Source organism: Chenopodium album, chromosome 8, assembly GCF_948465745.1.
Source record: "Chenopodium album chromosome 8, dcCheAlbu1.1, whole genome shotgun sequence".
In the NCBI taxonomy this organism is placed as follows: Eukaryota; Viridiplantae; Streptophyta; class Magnoliopsida; order Caryophyllales; family Amaranthaceae; genus Chenopodium; species Chenopodium album.
Window position 1 is genome coordinate 75613779 of NC_137841.1, and position 21052 is coordinate 75634830.

Genomic DNA, 21052 nt, shown 5'->3' on the forward strand with positions numbered 1-21052 from the left:
AGTGGTTAAGTATTGTTATTTATTAGCAAAAGGTCCAAGGATCAAACCTTGGCCCCCCAAACTTTTTAGCCCAAGATCCGCCATTGTTAGGTGAAATATTGAATAGTCTCGTAAAATCCCTTGTGTTTCTAAAATGTTTTAATAAAAATTATTCATTTTGTATATCGAAAACAATTCACTTCGTGTCTTATTTATGAACAACGTCTAATCCTATTTATTTTGGTCCATAATCTATATCTAATAATTGTGCAGTTGGATGGGGTTTGAAAAGAACTTTCCAATGATATATTACAAGCCCAAATTCGAGTTATAACGAGGAATTTATGGCCAAAATACTTAACTGAGCCTAAATTGAGTCTTATCTACGACCCAATGATCATGTGGAGGGTCCAAAGGCTTTAATCTCATTCATAAACCAATTAAGATTAAGGAAAATTTGCAAATTGCAGCCATTTAAAGTTCTTATTTTGCAAATTGCAGCCATTTAAATTTTTTTTTGCAAATTGCAGCCCAAAAGTTCATATAAATTGTAAATTGCAGCCCGATTCAACTTTTTCATCGGTTTACAAGTTGAAAAATCTTCGATTAAGGTTTTAGGGGCCATTTTAATTCTTAGGGATCCGAATTGAGCTCGGAATTAGCAAAAAAATAACGCAAATATCTTGTTTTGCGTAATAAAAGTGTATCGATTTGTGGGAAACTGTAAATATGAGACACTTACGTTATTTTTTTGCTAATTCCGAGCTCAATTCGGGCCCCTAAGGGCTAAAATGACCCCTAAAACCTTTACCGAAGATTTTTCAACATGTAAACCGATGAAAAAATTGAATCGGGCTGCAATTTACAATTTATACGAACTTTTAGGCTGCAATTTGCAAAAAAAAATTTAAGTGGCTGCAATTTGCAAGATACGAACTTTAAATAGCTGCAATTTACAAATTTTTCTAGGATTAATTAGAAGCTTTTATGAGTTTCTAAAAGATCTTATTTATCCTTTTTAAAAACATAAGATTAAAGAGTTTGAAATTGAATAAAACTCATCTTTTTTAAAGTCCTAATTCTATTCGAATTGAATAACGTTCAAAGACAGTCAGATATTATTTTTGTGCCTCAAAATTTTTATCCAAATCTTATATGGTTTGATAGTCCTTGAAATCATCTTTCCAATGATATATTATAATACAACCCGTCTTATATGAGGCCGGTCACACCGTGTGACCACTTATAATAATCCCTATAACACTGTTTGATTAATTAACCCGTAACCCTTTTAACACTGACCAAGTAAACTCCATTACACTAGCGAAGTAACTTTTATAGTGGCCGGTCACATGGTGTGACCAACCACATATAAGACTTTGTGATTATCATACTAATTCCGAGATATAACGAAAAAGATATGAAAGAAATACGAAACTCTATTCAAAAATCAAAACTAACATTCTTCCACTATTTCGACCATATCTTTTCTTCTACAAAAGATTTTAATTTGATTCTAAATGGGTTGGAAAGTAGACTTCAAGAGCTTTCTAACAACATATTATATGACATATTTTGACTTATGGATCAAAAGTTAGATAAAAAGAAAATTTGCAAAAAAATGTTTTATCGTGTCGCGATAGAGTCATCGCAATGCGATAAAAAGGAATTTTAATCCGATTCAAATTCCAACTCTTTTCTAATCTTTTTGATTGTTTTTCACTATAAAAAGGGTCGATTTCCTCCGTTTTCACACTCTAAGCTAAATTACAACTCTTTTCTAATCTTTTCTAAGCTTTCTAAGGCAAGCTCGAACTTGCCTTAGATCTCGACGTGAGGGCTTGTTCTCTCTTTCTTTCTTGATTAGTTTCATGTTATTTGTTAATTTACGAATAATTCATATATAATTTGTCAATAATTATATGTTTTGATATATATTATTGTTATTGCTTGATCACGCTCCCTCAAGCAATGTTGAATAAGTACATTTAAAACATACATGTAACAACGCGACGGACGGCATTTGAAATCTAGCCGGAACAACTCGACGGACGGTAATGGCCATGACTCAAACTTGGAATTTTGAAGCTTTTTTCCTTAAGAAAAAGTGAGATCGAGAGGTTTGAGTTTAATTTGCTTCCTTTCGGATTTGAGGAGAGAGAAAGTAAAGGGTAGATTGCCGAGCAAGGAAAAGGAAGGAGTAGTGTAGTATGTAGGAGATAGAATAGGAGAAAAGAGCGAGTGTTTATAAAAAAGCCAAAATAAAAGGAAGGGCTTAATACTCTAATTCATTTGAACATTGGGTCTTTTATCTATACTCTGGTCCAATTCCAATATTGTGGAGGTGGTTGATGTGGTGTCGAAACGCAGACAATTTAATAATAATTACCCTAAGACTACTAACTTGTATTTAGCGAAAGTAGCGATCGATCCCACGAAGAATATGCTTACAAATAACTAAAAATAAAATCCAAAACACTTAACAAAGACTCAAAACAACGAAATAAATAATTGATGGGAGTTTAAGGATAAGGATCAAATAACAACTAGAAACTTAAACTAATAAGAACAATAACAGATAAGGAACTTGAGATACTTAGCAACTATATATAGAAATCCACCATGCAAATGAACAAGTTCCTTTGTTTCCCCTTATTAATGGTTTGATCCTGTACGACTTTCACTAACCCTAACCAACAGATAACCCCTATACTACAAGCAAGGAAATTAACCTAATGACAACATTAAAAAATAGGAAAACATAAAGCCAAGACAACCACAACACTCTGGAACTTACGTGATTTGACCTTAATTACTTTTCAATTAATAGAGTGGAACGTCCTCCACTACATTTGTTTGCTACTTCATTAATGTTTCCAAGCAATTACGGACTTAATAGTATTAATTAGCAAAAGAAATCACACCCAAGTAAATAGTCGTACACCTACTTATAAGAAATCATCATTCGTATGAACAAAACAACAATTCAAGAATACTCCAAAGCACTAATCATTAAAACTAACTTTACTCGTCTCAAAGACCTAATACATGGATTCAAACTAATAGTTACTGAGCATAACAAATTAAGGACTCATAACACAAAGATAAGAAAAGAAAACGAAACAAGAACCCATCAAGTTCCTCAAATTCGGATCTGAGTTCTTATTAGACAGCTTCGAGTTCCTCCGTTGTAATGTATCATGAACTGTGACAAACGACTCCAAACCCTTGAGGGGTTTTGGAGTGAAGCCTCCCTTCTCTCGCGACTCTAGTCTACAATGTCTCCTAATTTCTGGCTTTAAATAGGCTAACAAATAAGTGAGAATCTTTCAAAGATAAGGAAAGTAATTAGATAAGATTAGGAAAATATATCTTTTTTCATATCTTAACCTATTGATAAGATCTTCTCTTTATACATATATATCTTTTCCAACTGATGTAGATCTTGTAAATTATTCCCCAAGACTTCCCAAATTCGTGGATTCAATGAACCTAGACAAACAAAACGTGCTCAGCAAGCGCTTTTCTTCTTCATCAGTTTAAGGAACTTCCATTTGTGCTTCGCATTGAATCTTTTATTTGGTTCATCTTTTTATGTTCTAAAACCACTCAATAACCTATAAAAATACACAAAAGAGCAATAAGCCACAAAATATCAAAACCTAAAGGGAAATTCTCTTTGGTGAACTCCAACTTTTTCATTTTCTAAGGAAAAAAATGTCAAAAATAATACGAACTTTGAGTGGTCCGCTAAAAACAAGTTAAATTTTTAATTATGTCAGAATAATACAAACTTTATGGAGTATTTTCTTTTAATAGGTTGAATAACCTACAACCTGTTAACCAAGTAAAACTATTTTATTAAGAATAAAAACTAAAACCTCATCCACCGTTAAGCCACCAGCCATACCTTCGTGTCCGGCTACACCCTACAAGCTTAACCAGCACTTCCCTTTTGGCCTCCCCACCCACAAACGATAACCACCCCTAACTCTCATCTCTTTTAATTTCCCAACTCGCTGCTGCTGCACCTCCTTTCTCGCCAACAACAACAACAATTGACGCAAGCAGAGCAGCCGCACCTCTAGCCCGCATCACCAACAGCCACCGCAACTTCCACAAGGCCATCTCGCACACTCCCTCAAAATCGCGACTATCCCAGAGTACCCATCTCCTCTGCCCCTCAATAGTAGCTAGCAGCGCCAATTCTCGCACCCCTACCTCACAGCCCGCAATTGAGCCACAACAATTAGCAGCAGCCCTCAACCGCCGCACAAACGAACACCAAGCAGCCCCAATTTCAACCAATTTTGGCTCAATGTGAAGAACCCATGACATCAATTCAATAGAGCAATCCCAATTTCGATTCAATCTCAATTATTTTTAGGAATTGGGTTGCACTAGGAATGGGAGTTCAAATGGAGGAGAGAGAGAAGGGTGGTCATTGTTGGGTTAATTTGTTTGTGGATGGTGGGGTGGTATTTGGAGGTGATTTTCGAAAGTGGGAAGTAGCCACATGGTGGCAGAAATGGGCAGGGAGGTGCGGGTAATAATGGTCAAAGGTGGTGTTCGAGGGTTGATGGTAGTAGCTACACGGCGGCAACGGGGGCAGCTTGATGGTGGCACGGTGGAGAAAGGGAAAAAAAGAGTATGGCAGTAAAGAGGGAGGAGAAAGATGAGTTTAGTTTTTTTTTTTGAAAAATTAATTAAAAAATCACAAACCAATTAAATAGTGACACGTATCACTTTCAACTTGCTAATCCGGTTAATGACAGGTCATGACTTGTTTTGAGAAGATATCGCATAAAAGTTGTATTATTCTGAAATAATCAAAAGTTTAACTTGTTTTTAGCGGATTGCTCAAAGTTTGTATTATTTTTGACAATTTTTCCTTTTCTAAGTGGTAAACATTTTTAAATTTTATTATCAATGGTAAACCTAAATTATTGATTACCATTGATAATTGTTATCTCTTTAACTATAGTTAGTTTTTTATTTTTTAAATTATATTGAAATTATAAAAAAAAAATAATAAAAAAAAAAAAACCTAACCCCTCCCCCAACCCACTTGCCCAGCCCCCTCCCGGCGGCCGAAAACAGGAGAACTTTCACCCCTAGCGTCGGCGACCCCTACCTCCTCCCTCTCCTCCACCTATGACACCTCCACTTTCCCCTAAAACACAAACCCATTTCCCCGATATGAACCACCAACTCCCTCGAATACCACTCCCCTCCCCATCGCCGGTGTCAAAACTCTCAACCCCGCACCGGTGAACCTAAACCGCCCCTCCCCCTACCATCTCCACCCCTGAAACACCACGTCGAACCCTAAAATTAAAAGCCCCAAAATCGATTTTTAGGGTTTTGATTTTGGGGTTTTAGGGTTTTGGGGTGGTATTTTTGGCTATGGTGGGCAGCGGCGACGTGGGGGAGGGGACTTGGGCTGCTGGCGAAGGGGTTTCGGGTCAGGCGTCGGTGGTGGTGGTGGCGAGGAGGCTATGTGGGTGTTGTGGGGAGGCTGTTGGGCTAAGGTGGCTAATTAGTGGGGGGTTAGAGGTGGTGGTTTGGGAGATGTCGGGATAAGTCAGGGGTTTCGGGTCAGGCGTTGCCGGCGCTGGGGGTTTAATAGGGGTGTCGGTCGCTGGCAGGGGGAGGGGAGGCTTGACAGTGGGTGGGGGAAGAGGTGGTTGATTTTTTAATTTTAGTATAATTATTAGATTGTTTAAAAATAATTAAAAACCTAACTATAGTTAAATATTATTGTTAAAAAAAAAAAAAACCTAACTATAGTTAAATTTTTTATAAAATATAATAATTAATGTCATAAGTAATAAGTATAAAAAGTCTACGAGTACTAAAAATAATTTTATAAAACTTTGTTCACCACTTAGAAAATGAAAAAAATTGGAATTCACGAAAGAGAATTTCCCAAACCTAAATAAAAACACTAAAATGCTAAAGGAACTTTCAATTGTCCACCGTTTGTATGATAATACATCAAGCTTTCGTATACATCAAAGACTAGCCTAACGTCGAGTTTCTTAGAGGAAGAAGGCGAGTCATCGTGTGGTTTATTAGGATTATCTTGGCAACTAGTAAGTTTTGATGTTCATCTATTTTATTCAACTATTGGTCTTAAGTAAAAGGTATAACACGCAATAATTCACTTGTTAACATTATAGATTTATAGTCACTTCAAATAAGCTGGTTTTACAATAGCCATTATAAATACGTTGTATGAGTGTATTTATGTTTTTATTATTTTTTTCGAAGCTACTAGACTTAGCTAGTAGTAACATATAAAAATTGAAAGTAAATACATGGTTATACTTCCAAAAGATTAAAAGTGAGTGCTAGCATGATCATTCTTCCAAAGATAAAAGAACTTATTGGCGTGTGCATGAGAAAAAGCCTCTGTAAGTATAGCCATGTTTGGCCTAAAAGTAACAAGTTTTATACTTCTTTTCTTCTTACTACATAAAACAGAACAAATCAGTATTGAGGTGTATGAAAATACCTCTTTTAGATTCCTAAAAAAAAAAAAAAAAAAAAAAAAAAAAAACAAAAAAACATAGGCTCTTCTGTTTAACTTAATGGCCTTATGGCCAACATTAACTTAGTACATTATTAAGTTCGTATTAATTTCTTTCTCACTCAAGTTATTGATGAGATTCGATTCCAGAATCGACTAAAATCGGGAGGATAACTCTTAACCATATGAGCTATCCCTCAAATATCAAGGAAAATGTGTAGGATGCCCGCTATCACGCTATGGTATTTCCATTCCTTTCTTTCGAAGAGGCTAATGCCTTGTCGGCGTAGACGGAACGAGGACATTCTATGAAAATACTTTATTAGAGTTAATAAAACACCGATCTCAAAACACGAATGTCATACTCTTGCGTATAGATTAGCATTCACAATAAACAAATAGATAATTACTGTTTGAGTTTAGTAATCCCTATAACAAACCATTTAGCAGTCCAAAAAAACTGAATTTGCCAACATCTAATCCGTAATTATTTCCTAAATCAGTTTGCTAATCGATATCTTTTCCAACTACTTTCTAAATCATTGAACATAAAAAATAATTGTCCTGTTAGTACTCCATGCTACTGCACAAGTGCACATGATATAACAAGGCTTGTCATCAATATCACATGAGATGCCATGAGCAAAAATTCTTAAGTTCCTGTTTGGGCCAAGTTCATTGTCCTAATCCCGGTGACTTAAAATTATGATAATACCTCTCTATTCTGTCCAATTAAGTACAACTTCTACCACCTGAAAGTACAACTATAAATAGTCTCTAATCATTAATGATGGTAACTTTTTTTCCTAATTCTCTCTACTTTCTCTCTCTAAAAAGTACATTTGCTGACTTAAGAACCGGAGGGACTTTCCCAGATAACACCTCCCGGGGCAGCTAACCTTCCTTGTTTTGCAGGGCGAACCTTCGGACGTGCAAGCGGAGCCCTCAGGCTTTCTAGCCAAGCGGAGCTAAAAGGATACCCAAGCATTTGGACAATAGCCTTAAGACATCTTGATATACCTTATAATACTCTAAGACTCTCAGGAGCATTATGTTTTCAGAATCATTTCCAAATAATGCTCCCCTTTATAACGGGAGGTCGGTCATATATATGAATCCTATACACTATACAGCCACCACTACCAGCATGGATAGCGACGCAAACATTCAGTCCCGGTACCGCTACCGCGCTATGAGGTTGAGTAGTGTAAGAGGAAGGACTAGGGGGAGAAGAAAGTTGTAGAAGGCTAATAATATAACTCTACAATTAAAAAAAAAAAAAAGGCATTAATGCTAAGGTTAAGTTAACATTAACCATTAATTGACCATGTAAGTAGTAGGCTGATTCAGCGTCGACATACGCTTGCTTGATTACACGTTAACACTATACGATTATGCAAGAAAAGTGGTTTGCCCACGTATTTTTTGTAAAGTATCTGCTACTAATAATATTCTATTACGGAGTAGTAAGCTTGTAGAATAATCAACTGTACCGGTAAGTTGTACAAGTTATCCAATCTTCAAATCTCTAATTTACGGTATGTGTTTAAGGTAGGGGTGAGGTTTTGGTGTGTGAAACGCCTATACAGGTATTAGATAAGTCAAGCAAGTCGGATTAGAATTCCATTGAATCTAAATTATAATCAAAATTATGATATTTAAAGACCAATATTATGACATTACGGAGTATTCTTAGCACATACGTGATACGTGCACAAACACATCCATCACAATTGACAAAAATTAAGACATAATTCGTACTCGTATAAGTTAAGTGAGGCCATCAAAAAGAAAAAAATATTCATATACTTGTAGTTCATATAAGCCAATAAGGCAACTAGTAATTATTACGAGTAGATATTTATCCCTCCTCCAACCTCAAAAACCACAACTTTTTCACAATTAAACAAAAATCTATGGGGTGGTCCTTAAACTCCATGGAGTTGGATAAACAGATCAAAGACTCGAGGTAAAGATCTACCAAATCCTGAAAGATACAAATCTATAAATAGTGCCATAAACAATTATACAACCCCTTCATTCACTATGTTACGTGTACTTTTTCAATTCAATACGACGTATTACGTATATAAAAACAAAAATAGAAAAAAAAAACCGTCCCTTAATTATAACGCCGACGCTCCTCAATGTTACAACTGTCTCTCCCATGTCCCGCATAGTATATACTTTCACGTTGACTAAAATGGGGGCAAACTATTTGTAAAATGTTAAAAAGAAATATAAAATATCCCAACAAACAACCAATCATATCTGTCATACTCTTATTCCTTTCCTTTCCCCACAAATCATTCTCTCGCCTTTTTTTCTTTCTTTCTTTCTTTCTTCCTCTCTTTCACCAAAAACAGAAGCATTAGCTACCTGATTAAGAAAACAAAGAATGGGAAACGCCTTAAGATTTCTCTACAAGAATTGCTGTCAGCCTTCAACTACAGACTCACACCCGCACGGCCACCACCACGGTGTTCCTACCCAAAGCGTCGGAGTCTCCGCCCTTGCGCAGGATCTCCTCCACTTTGAGGCCACATCCCAGGTATGGGATCATCAAGAAAATTCAATTCAACTCATCTGAGATGAAAAAAAAAAAACAGATTTTGGTACAATGAATCAGGTGAAGAAAATAGAGTGGTTTGTTTGATGTTGATGTTTTAATCTTCAGGTACCGGAAGGGCTCGGTAAGCATGTTGTATCGTCGAAGAAAGCTCAGTCTAACTGGTAAGTACCACCATCCAACTACATAAGCTGTTAAACTTAATTATAACATCCAGGTGCTTCAGTACTTCAGATTTGATCAGAAAAAGTCAAAACAGATTCTACAAGAAATAAGTACTGTTTTCCTAATCTTGATCCTGACTAATATCTAATCGACGTACCAAGACTCATACGTCGGGATGTACACAGCTTTACTCTGACTAGACAATAGTTTTAGAGAATCTGATTCTGAAGGATCTACACTTCTACAGGAGACTGTCATTTCTGCAATGTAGTCGAATTCGAAGGGAAAGTTGATCTGCTCTTTCCCATGATCAAATTCCACAATTCTGCTACCAATGTCTCCCTCCCCAAGCCCACCTACCCAAAATACTCGCCACATTCGGCGTTGATCATAACACACAAGCAAGTCTTGGGTGAAACTGTTTCATACTATTTCTTATGATACTATAAGATATAGCCTAAAAAACTGGGAAGTCATTCATAAAATTTCTTTACTAAAAAAGGGGGAAGGCATATAATTCATATGAGATTTTATCGCTTAGGTACAGAAAACTTCTACAAGCATGGAAGGAGGCCAAGCCCCCACCAAGAACCCCAGAGGATACAGCAAGGCTCGTCACTGCAACCTTGAAAGGACACCAGAAAGCGGACGTGGAGGTAAGCTCCGCCCCAAGGATTTTCTTATAAGCATGTGTTAACGAAATGAGACAGCATACAAGAAAATAATTCTAATTTGGGGTAAATACTATTTGAACAGGGCTTACTTGCCTACTACAACCTGCCTCATCCTCATACATTAGTTGACCTCCCTACTGGAGCGCCATCTGCATACCCTGGTGGGGTGAAGTACGAGCTCCATACTTTACCGGTGAGAACCTTTCTCTTGCTCTTTTGCTCCAAATTGATAATGCAGAAAGATTTTACCTGAAAATAAAAATAAATGGATGGACACAGGTGGATGTAAAGGCAGTAGCAGACGGAGATACCGTAACTGTATATGTAAGTACTGCGGATCCTCGGGAGTCATCTTCAGTTCCTAAAGAAGTGCAGGTTGCAGCAATTGAAAGAGCAAAGGCGCGTGCTCAGAAAAATTATCCTAAGGCCGATGCACTCCATAAGAAAATAATCGATCAGAATTACAGGTATTTCCAGATCTTTATCTAATCGTATCACATCTCAAAGAATAGGAAACTCATGAAGTTTTTTTTTATTGTCACAGGGTTATTCCTGTTCAAAATGAGGAGGTTCTAGCTAAAAAGTACCGAATTCGATTGAGGTACTATAAATCATGATAAAATTCCCTTAGTACAACTCAAGTTTCATCTACCAAATTTGTAATGCCTATGAAAAGAATTCAGGGGAATAGATGCACCTGAGAGTGCAATGCCGTATGGGAAGCAGGCAAAAGAGGAGCTAGCAAATCTTGTACAAGGAAAGAGCTTAAGGGTTCTCGTTTATGAAGAAGACCGGTATGGTCGTTATGTAGGGGACATCTACTGCAATGGCATATTTGCACAGGTACTTCACTCCCTTGCCATTATCCTGTAAAGCTTATCACTCTTTCATGGAAAACTATGTCTTAGTCTTAGGAATGTGATATTAGTTAGTGTACTCATTCACCTTAGTTATGACATTATTCCATACCTCCAAAATTTATCGATTCCACCTTATCATCACTCTCATATCAGGAAGTGATGCTGAAGAAGGGATTAGCATGGCACTACGCAGCCTATGACCGCCGTGCAGAGCTAGCTAATGTAAGAAACAAAAAAAAACATCATATTGTCAATTTAGTCTGCTTGTATCCAAACTCTTACACTCAAAATGTACATAATGATAATTGATACAGTGGGAGAAAGAGGCACGTGCTAAGAGGGTAGGGCTATGGGCTTCGAAAAATCCAGAGGAACCATGGGAATGGAGAAAAGACCGACGTGAAGGAAGATAGATTAGACACAGTGAAAGTGATAATCAAATTACAAATCCTCAGCTTCAATGGAAGCAGTATGAATGAAGACAGAGAAATAATCAGAAAAGCATTAATGTTGTACAACATTGGTTTTGTTGAATAATATGTATATTGTACATCAGTGTATATGTTTATCAATTACTCCTGTATTTTAGCAGTATCAATACAAGGAAATTAAAACTTCCAGCCAACAAACTTACCATTTCTATCAGTACATTACATATTTCATAATCTACATATATACGGAGTTATATGAAACAATGACCAAATATTGCAATACCAGCAAGAAGGGTGACCATCTTCTCATCCCAGCAACAAGTGGTTAATGAAAAGTTTTCTTTAAAAGCCAGTTGTAAGATTTATAGGCATGTACCTTTGATATCCCATAGATTTGGAAATTTTATATGTTTGAATGCTTCAGAAAGCCAATAAGAGTAGTGTACTTAGGAGCAGTAAAACAGTGAGTAAATAAATATCGGAACCTGATGAGAATGCTTGGAATATGAAAAGGTCCTCGAGCAACTGCAAGAAACAATTGGCACAAATTCAACATACAATGTAGTGAAACACGAATGTGAAATTAGCCTAATAGCAACGGAACCCCAGAAATGTACAATCTCTGAGTAGTATGATCCTGTGAATCCTGTTCAGTGGCTCAAGTCCTCCCCACCTTAATGCCGTAATGTAGTCTATCACATCATTGTTATTAATAGGATACATGTACTTATGACCGACTAGGTTGATTTAAGGTTGACTTATTCTAAGTCCAATACATAGACAGAAAGAAGCATTGTGATTGTCCAAGTGAGTAAATAATCAAGGGGAGAAATGGCGTATTTCTTTTTTCTTTTCTGTGAGGACCACGAAAACACACTAACCATTAACTTACAAGCAGAAAAATTCAAAAGCTATCTCAAATGGAGCACGGCAAAATTATGTACCAAAATGATGCATTCTTTGCATATTGTCATATCATCACATGCAAGTGTAAATATTAGCAATGAATGGCCTTGTTTGTGTGGCAAATGCATTTTGGCCCACTTTTTATTTGGCTTTCAGCCGATTAATGTGGTCAGGCAGCTTGATAAAGCAGTCAACAAAACCGCAATTTAGATAGGACAAGAAAAATGGTCTCAAGAAAACCAAGCTACTATGTCATGTTGACTCGACCTACATTCCTCCACTAAATGTAAATGCTATTCATAATCATGATATAGCCAACGCATATGCTTTAATACATTCACTTGAATTCACAGCATTTACTTGAGGGATAGGAAACATTACCAAACAAATGTAAATATTCAATACCTTGTGAAAAATTGTTACATCAACTTGTAAAAGGCCATATATCATCAAATATGTTCCTCATATACTAAAGAAAATATTGCCTGCATGGCCATATAAACAAATGACAACATACATATACTGATATACATGGCTAATTTTGGTACTACAGTGTCTAGAATGAAAAACAAATACAAAAACAACTCACAATTGGATCCTCCTTCTGCCTGTATTATAGTATTACACGTCGCTTCTGGTGTCTTAGAGATCCTGAGACTCTGAGTCACTTACATTGTACCCTATAAGAAGACAGATATAAGCAATGATGAACTTCAAAATCTAAGCTGAAATTTGGTACAAGACAAACCTGGCTGTTTATTGCTAACTTTCCATGCAGAAGACCTTCCTTTGGAAGCTATATTAATCCAATTACGCCCCTGGATTACATGTGTAAAGCAAGTTATTGGTCACACTACCAGATGCTATAACACATTTTTCACCTTTTATCTAAAATCTTAAGCACTAAAACAGTAAACACTAACAAGATTTTCTGAACGAAGCAGAGGTGTATGTATCACACATACAAAGCACACTTTTTTGCAAATATGCTGATAAGCAGAACTAGAAAAGGAAGAATGATGTGAGGGGTGCACCTCACACTCCTCCTGGTTAACATAGCACAAGAGAGGTTCGTGTAAAATCTGTAAATGGCATGCTAAGTGAAAAAACCATACCAACATAACTTGCAAGGAATCAATATTTGGGAGAAGGGCATATTAGTCATAGTCTATTATTAGTGACTTGGGGAATAAGCTAGAGTTTGTTAGGAGAGTCTTTCTATATATAGACCTCATTAGGAGGAATAATCATGATGTTGAATATTGTTGAGAAGTCTGTTATTGACTTGTTGGAGAGCACCTTCCTCTCGAAAGAAGGCATTGTATTGTTGAACAATCAGTTTGATAATACAACTTATCCCTCTTAGCTATCCTTTTCTATCTAATTAGCTTGCTTACTTACTGTTTGGGAGCTAATTCCTAACATAACTACATAAGTTATAGCATACTGATCTAAGTACCTTGAAGTTTTAGGCTTCTTTCAGAATCTAAAATTGTCAGAACGGATAAGGTCGCACCTTTGGAGTAACACACTAACACCCACCTTCCATATGACTCCCTCCTCGCATAAAGGAAAGGGGAGGCCTTAAGGTAGAACAAAGGCACAAAAAAAACTCTGTAGCATTGTAGCATAGACTGCAGAAAGTGTGATAAAAGCATTTTCCCGTCATATACATAAAACCAATATGATTCTTGATTTTCCCTAGCATTGAATAGAATTTTGCAATGACAAGTTCTAAGCCTTCAAGCAACCAACTTTGAGCTAGTTCTCTTGCTTTCCAAGAGAAAATCTGCAAACTCCTGTCCCATTTCTATTCCCCAAATAGCCCGTCTAGGAAAAATCCTATTCCATATCAATCCCTATATCACTTAAATTCAGCCAAACAACTCATCTTACAACCAAAGAGGAAAAATAAGACAACCAGCACATCACAAACAAGAAAGCTTCTTTTTTTTAAGCTAGTATGCGCTTAATGAATATTGCTTGCAAACCATAATACAATATAAATTTTCCAACTCAAACATCAAAATCCAACTTAAACACATATACACAACCAATCAACCATATATGGTCTACATTCCTTCCAAAGTCCATGTCAATATCCAATTTTCAAACTATTAAGTATCAATCCACATAATTCCATAACCAAAAAACAAACATGTTCACAATTGACAAATCAAAATCATACTATTATTACATTACATTTTCCGAACATGCCTACATTAACATCCAAGATCAATCAATCCGGCACACATGAATAATAAAACCGCTAACTAACTCAATAATAATTGTAATAAAACAACAACATACACTGTAATAACAATTTCCCACAAAATTCAATTACATAAAAAAAAAAAAAAAAAAAAAAACACACACAAGTATTCCCAATTTCCAATTACCTTCTCAGTATCCTTTCGAACACCATAACCACTGTTATACATCTGACCCACCAAAACCTGCATTGTAGCATCCCCATTTTTAGCCTCCTTAAGAGTGTCTTGAAACCAGCGCCTCGCACAATCCACGACAACCTCCGACAAAGGAATCCGAGTTCCACTCACTGAGTTATTCTCCATTTTCAAGCCGAGTTTAGCCGAGTCAACTCGGGGTTGTGACTCTGACATTGAGACAGATGTTTTGCTGTGATTTGGTGATCTGGGTTTGACTTGTTTTGGAGGGGTGATTCTTTCAGATGTTATAATTCTGGCAAAATTCTTTAATCCTGCTGTTGAAGGTAGTGATTTACCCATTCGGAGGAGAAAGAAAATGAATCAATTAAGGGAAGATTATGATTAAAGATATGATTTTTATGGGATTAATGGGAGATTAATTAGTGTAATTATAATGGGGTGTAATGTTATCTGGTTTTCATGGTGGAAAGATTTGGTCTTTTGAAGGTTTGTTGAATGAGATGATAGAATTTTGCAGGAATTTCATTGAGGTGCGAGTGTAAGTGCGAGTCGATTTGGTTTGACTCAGTGAGTTGAAAAATCGGCCCAAATCAATTGGGCTTATTTATTACTTCAAGGAATTTGGACATTGTAGGCCCAATTTAGAAAGTTGGTTTGGTCTAGATTGTGGGTAATAAGAACATAAAGTTACTGTAGGATATATGCATATTTTCTAGTTGATTGATTGGAAAAATTGGCAAATCATGTTTATGTTAATGTTTGATAATAATAATAATAATAATAATAAACATGTTGTTTGATAATTCGATTGGGATTATCATATTTGTCTTCTAAAATTAATTTATTCCGTATTTGTTTATAATAATAATTAAAAAAATGCACTATAATTATTGGATTGATTAAGCACAGTTTGAATGGGGTTAGTAACAATTTGGATTGAGATCAATCAATTTATATAATTTCTTATGTTTGAGGTGCATTTTGAGTAAGACAATATTGGAAGTCTACGGTTAAATAAGTATATAAATTACTTTATAAAGAAAGTGTGTCAAGTAAATAAAGACAAAAGGAATACAAATGTCTGGTAACAATATTCTTTAGAAAATTCCAATTGGGTGTTGGTGTAGTGGTGATTGGGACTACACTTGGTAGGGAGGAACTGTGTTCGATCCCCCGCAACAACAATTGAGAGGGGACTGGAACCTAACCACCCAGAACTGATCCCCGAATTCGGATTAGTCCAAAAAGGGTGAACCGAGTAGAACACCAAAAAAAAAACAATATTCTTTAGAAAATGCCTACAATTCTACAAATGATTTTAGATGATTTTAGATTGCGACAAGTTGTCTCATGTTTGGATCAAGAATGGGCTTGTTATTATAATATATAATTATATAAACTATTTATACATCATTATTTTTAAGTTAGACTAAGTCGGACTGTTTATGACACATAATTTCAAGTTGAATCTAGATTTTGGGTTGGATTATAAAATGCCTATCTAGTCAGTTTTACGGTTTTACCACATATATGTAATACTTTTAAACTGGATATGTATGGCTGAAACCTCCAAAATTTCTCAAAAAGTGTGGATATACCTTTAATTTTGGAATTCATTGATTTTTTTTCACATGGAAATAAAATTTGGCGAAATATTTACAATGATCCCTAATACCCTCCGGTAGTCCAATTCGCTGGGTGGAACCATCCAATTTGCCTTTAAACGACCAAATTACCAGTTTACAACTTCCACCGATTTCATTAATTGAAGCCTACCACGAACATTTATGACAACAAATAATGATCATAAATTGTTCCAAACGACATTATATAACCCAATATGTATTCCCTAGAAATTCAAGACTTTTCGAACCGGGGCTCGAAGACTCCAAAAATTTTCAAAAAGCGTGGATAATAGACTTCAATTTTTAAATTTTTTGACTTTTTCGCCCGTAAATAAAAATTTCCGAAATATTTACCATGGTCTCTAATATCCTCCGGGAGTCCGATTGGGTGGGTTGATCCGTCCTCGTCATCCAACGCACGGCGCACAGTGGAAGATATTAAAGAGTTGAGGAAGAAAAAAAATTATCAATTGGGTCACAACTGGCTATTCCACTTAGGATTTTCCCATCAGTAAGGAATCACCTTGTTAGAGACAAGGTAATAACCCGGGTTATTACCTTTTATAGTCAGTTAGGAATTTGCAGACACATTGGAGGAAAATTGAGTTTGATCTTATAGCTGGGATCACCATCTAAAGTGAAAATTTCAAGAAGGTTTCGAGGAAGAGTACCTAAGTTGAAATTCCAAACTCTGTCAGATTGTCTCCCCAGTAGCATTTGAAAGAAGAATAAGATTTCCGGCCAATATCTAAAAGCTGAGCTACTATGCACATCAACGTGCATTGATGGCAACAATGAGTGTGAAGGATGTTCCAAACTCTGCTAGATTGTCTCCCCAATACCATTTGAAAGCAGAATATCTAAAAGTTGTGTGAAGGATGTTCCAAAATCTGCTAGATTGTCTCCCCAATAGCATTTGAAAGCAGAATGTCTAAAAGCTGAGCTACTGAATTATTTGTCTGATCATTAGATATATTTGATGACCAAAAGATATTGTTATGTTCATATAGGGCATGAAGATTACTATCCTCGGAAACTTTGAGCACCCCAAAAGAAGTATTGCGTAGGGTCCCTCTATGAGCGTGGAGTTTCCTTAGGCGTGGGGTCCCTCTATAAGCGCGGGGTTTCCTTGGGCGTTGGCTCCGCCCCTATATAAGCGTCGTGGTGTCCCTCGGGCATGGGGTCCTCCCTAAGGCGTGAGGCTTATTAGTTGGGCGTGGGGTCGGTTGGTTGGGCGTGGGGTTGGTTCGTTTAGGGTTTCTCCTTGGGCGTGGTGTTCTTCCTTGGGCGTGGGGTTTCTTCCTTTGGAGTGGGGTTCTTCCTTGGTCGTGATGTCCCTCTTTAAGCGTGGGTTTTGAGCTTAGGCGTGGGGTTTCAGGATGGGCGTAGGGTTGATACATTAGGCGTGGGGTGTTAGGATGGGCGTGGGGTTATTACTTGGGCGTGAGGTTTGAGTTTAGGCGTGGGGTCCCTCTTAGGCGTGGGGTTCTTCCTTGGGCGTGGGGTCCTCTCTTTAGGCTTGGGGTTTGAGTAACGGCGTGGGGTTTCTTCCTAGGGCGTGGGGTATGAGATTAGGCGTGGGGTTAGAGTTTAGGCGTGGGGTTTCATCTTGGGCGTGGATTTTGAGCTTGGGCGTGGGGTTTGACCTTGGGCGTGGAGTTTCTTCATTGGGCGTGGGGTTTCTTTTAAGGGCGTGGGGTTCTTCATTGGGCGTGGGGTTGATACAGTAGGCGTGGGGTTTGAGTTTTGGGCGTAGGGTTGATACAGTAGGCGTAGGGTTTCATGATGGGCGTGGGGTTCTTCCTTGGGCGTGGGGTTTCTTCCTATGGCGTGGGGTGAGCTTCGGCGTGGGGTTTGAGTTTTGGGCGTAGGGTTGATACATTAGGCGTGGGGTTCTTCCTTGGGCGTGGGATTTGAGCTTCGGCGTGGGGTTTCTCTTAGGGCGTGGGGTTTCATCTTGGGCGTGGGATTTGACCTTGGGCGTGGGGTTTCTTCATTGGGGTGGGGTTTCTTTCTAGGGCGTGGGGTTCTTCATTGGGCGTGGGGTTGATATAGTAGGCGTGAGGTTTGAGTTTTGGGCGTACGGCTGATACAATAGTCGTGGGGTTTCTCCTAGGGTGTGGGGTTTCTCCTAGGGTGTGGGGTTTCATGATGGGCGTGGGGTTCTTCCTTGGGCGTGGGGTTTGAGCTTCGGCGTGGGGTTTCTCCTAGGGCGTGGGGTTTCATGATGGGGTGGGTTTCTTCCTTGGGCGTGGGCAAGGGGCCGTGTGGCGCATGCGTCGCCTGGTTGAAAAGCCAGTGGCGCGAAACTACCGTGTGCTGGATTATGACTAAACGACTCTAAGTCAAAATCCGGGCCAGAAGCGACGCATGCACCCATCGTCCGATGCCGTTCTACAGTAGGAGTTTCGGCACGTGTCGTAGGCTAAGCTCGCGCGGTGGATACTGAGATTCAGCCCTATGTCACTTCGATTCGTCCCTCCCCCCACCCTATTCCCTAAAAACACCTATATTTTAGAAAACGAGGTTAGCGATGCATCTCGTATGCTAAAAAAGGCTAAGTACGGGATTAAGAGGTGTCACAAAGCCTAAGTGTTGGGATGTTGGATGGTACAAGTGGGCAAGGGGTCGTGTGGCATGTGCATAAGACATGTGCACCCAAGGACAAGGCATACAGGGTTCCGAGCACTATTTACGACTCCCAAGGCCCTTAAGACATGAAGTTTAAGGATGAATTAGATGGTTCCAGACACTTTTTATGACTCCCAAGGGCCTTTGGAAACCCAAGGAAGTACTTAGATGCATAATCTCGCCGGGTGAAAAATGATATACGGAAGCCAAATATGAAGGCTATAAAACACGAAATCGAAACAATTTATGATGTGTCGTGACCTGGTGTGGGAATTTCACGGAACATTACGGGATGCAACCCGGGGACATATAATATTGTTTCGACCCATATATGACCATTATTCGACTACGTACAAGCCCCGTGAAAACTTATAGCCAATACAGGAGGGGTGTACGAAAACGTGTAAATTGATCGTTTTAAGGCAAATTAGATGGTTCCACCCACCCAATTGGACTCCCGAAGGGTATTAGGAACCATTAAAAACGTCTCGGTAATTTTTATTTTCAGGCGAAAAAATGTCAAAATTTTCAAAAATTGAAAGCTATTATCCACGCTTTTTAAGGAATTTTTGAAATTACGGGGCCCAGTGTCAAAAAGTGTTGAGACCCTAGAGGATACATCTTAGGGTCATATAATGCCGTTTGGAATCATATATAACCATTAAATGATGTCATAAATGTCCGTGGTAGGCTTGAGTTCACAAAATCGGTAAAACTTGCGAATTAATAAATTGACCATTTTAAGGCAAATTGGATGGTTCCACCCACTCAATTGGACTTCCGGAGGGTATTAGGGACCATGGTAAACAACTCAGCAATTTTTATTTTTGACAAAAAAAGGTCAAAAAATTCCAAAATTGAAGGCTATTATCCACGTTTTTTGAAGAATTTTTGAGGTTTCGGTGCCCGGTGTCGAAAAGTATTAAGACCCTAGGCGATATATCTTAGGATCATATAGTACCGTTTGGAACCATATATGACCATTATATATTGTCATAAATGTCCGTGGTAGGCTTGAGTTCACAAAATCGGTGCAAGTTGCGAATTGGTAAATTGATCGTTTTAAGGCAAATTGGATGGTTCCACCCACCTAATTGGACTCCCGGAGGGTATTAGGGACCATGGTAAACATCTCGGAAATTTTTATTTCTGGGCGAAAAAAAGTCAAAAAATCCTAAAGTTGAAGGCTATTATCCACGCTTTTTGAGAAATTTTAAAGGTTAAGGGGCCCGGTGGAGAAAATGTTAAGACCCTAGGGGATACATCTTAGGGTCACATAATGCCGGTTGGAACCATATATGATCACTAAATGATGTCATAAATGTCTGTGGTAGGCTTGAGTTCACAAAATTGGTGCAAGTTGCGTATTGGTAAATTGATCGTTTTAAGGCAAATTGGATGGTTCCACCCACCTAATTGGACTCCCGGAGGGTATTAGGGACCATGGTAAACATCTCGGCAATTTTTATTTCCGGGCGAAAAAAAGTCAAAAAATTCAAAAATTGAAGGCTATTATCCACGCTTTTTGAGAAAATTTTGAGGTTAAGGGGCCCCGTGGCGAAAAGTGTTAAGACCCTAGGAAATACATCTTAGGGTCATATAATGCCGTTTGGAACCATATATGACCATTATATGATGTCTTAAATGTCCGTGGTAGGCTTGAGTTCACAAAATCGGTGAGAGTTGCGAATTGGTAAATTGATCGTTTTAAGGCAAATTGGATGGTTCCACCCACTCAATTGGACTCCCGCAGGATATTAGGGACCATAGTAAACATCTCGACAATTTTTATTTTTGGGCGAAAAAAGGTCAAAAAGTTCCAAAATTGAAGGCTACTATCCACGCTTTTTGAGGAATTTTTGAAGTTACAGGGCTCGGTGTAGAAAAGTATTAAGTCCCTAGGCGATACATCTTAAGATCATATAGTGCCGTTTGGAACCATATATGACCATTATATATTGTCATAAATGTATGTGGTAGGCTTGAGTTCACGAAATCGGTACAAGTTGCGAATTGGTAAATTGATCGTTTTAAGGCAAATTGGATAGTTCCACCCACCTATATGGACTCCCGCAGGGTATTAGGGACCGTGGTAAACATCTCGGCAATTTTTATTTACGAGCGAAAAAACGTCAAAAAATTCCAAAATTGACGGCTATTATCCACGTTTTTTGAGAAATTTTTGAGGTTAAGGGGCCCGGTGGGGAAAAGTGTTAAGACCCTAGGGGATACATCTTAGGGTCATATAATGTCGGTTGGAACCATATAT

At 37.9% G+C, this 21052-nt stretch overlaps 2 protein-coding genes across 3 annotated transcripts; one reads left to right on the forward strand and one right to left on the reverse strand.

Moving 5' to 3' along the window:
• The first annotated feature begins 8807 nt into the window (after positions 1–8807).
• Positions 8808–11408, forward strand: LOC145642442 (staphylococcal-like nuclease CAN1). The gene is made up of 9 exons (XM_081693626.1): positions 8808–9062; positions 9189–9244; positions 9787–9901; positions 10002–10112; positions 10199–10386; positions 10464–10520; positions 10603–10762; positions 10933–11001; positions 11094–11408. The coding sequence occupies exons 1-9, from the start codon at positions 8910–8912 to the stop codon at positions 11190–11192; spliced, it is 1008 nt and encodes a 335-aa protein (XP_081549752.1). The 5' UTR covers positions 8808–8909; the 3' UTR covers positions 11193–11408.
• LOC145642443 (uncharacterized) lies at positions 11270–15095 on the reverse strand. Of its 2 annotated transcripts, XR_014115684.1 has the most exons (4): positions 14516–15095; positions 12865–12934; positions 12706–12796; positions 11270–11735 (listed from the first exon to the last, which is right to left on the reverse strand). XR_014115684.1 is itself a non-coding variant. In XM_081693627.1 (3 exons), the coding sequence occupies exons 1-3, from the start codon at positions 14864–14866 to the stop codon at positions 12759–12761; spliced, it is 459 nt and encodes a 152-aa protein (XP_081549753.1). In that variant the 5' UTR covers positions 14867–15095; the 3' UTR covers positions 12485–12758. The 2 variants fall into 2 exon arrangements, 1 of the variants encoding a protein (XP_081549753.1); XM_081693627.1 differs by lacking the exon at positions 11270–11735 and having other exon boundaries at positions 12485–12796.
• Between the last annotated feature and the right edge of the window lie 5957 nt (positions 15096–21052).

Coding starts and splice junctions, on each gene's coding strand:
- LOC145642442 (XM_081693626.1), top strand. CDS start 8,910: ATGGGAAACGCCTTAAGATTTCTCTACAAGAATTGCTGTCAGCCTTCA. Junction 10,113..10,198: donor ACGAGCTCCATACTTTACCG/GTGAGAACCTTT, acceptor GGATGGACACAG/GTGGATGTAAAGGCAGTAGC. Junction 10,387..10,463: donor ATAATCGATCAGAATTACAG/GTATTTCCAGAT, acceptor TTATTGTCACAG/GGTTATTCCTGTTCAAAATG.
- LOC145642443 (XM_081693627.1), bottom strand. CDS start 14,866: ATGGGTAAATCACTACCTTCAACAGCAGGATTAAAGAATTTTGCCAGA. Junction 12,935..14,515: donor TTCGAAAGGATACTGAGAAG/GTAATTGGAAAT, acceptor CATGTAATCCAG/GGGCGTAATTGGATTAATAT. Junction 12,797..12,864: donor AGTTAGCAATAAACAGCCAG/GTTTGTCTTGTA, acceptor GTCTTCTTATAG/GGTACAATGTAAGTGACTCA.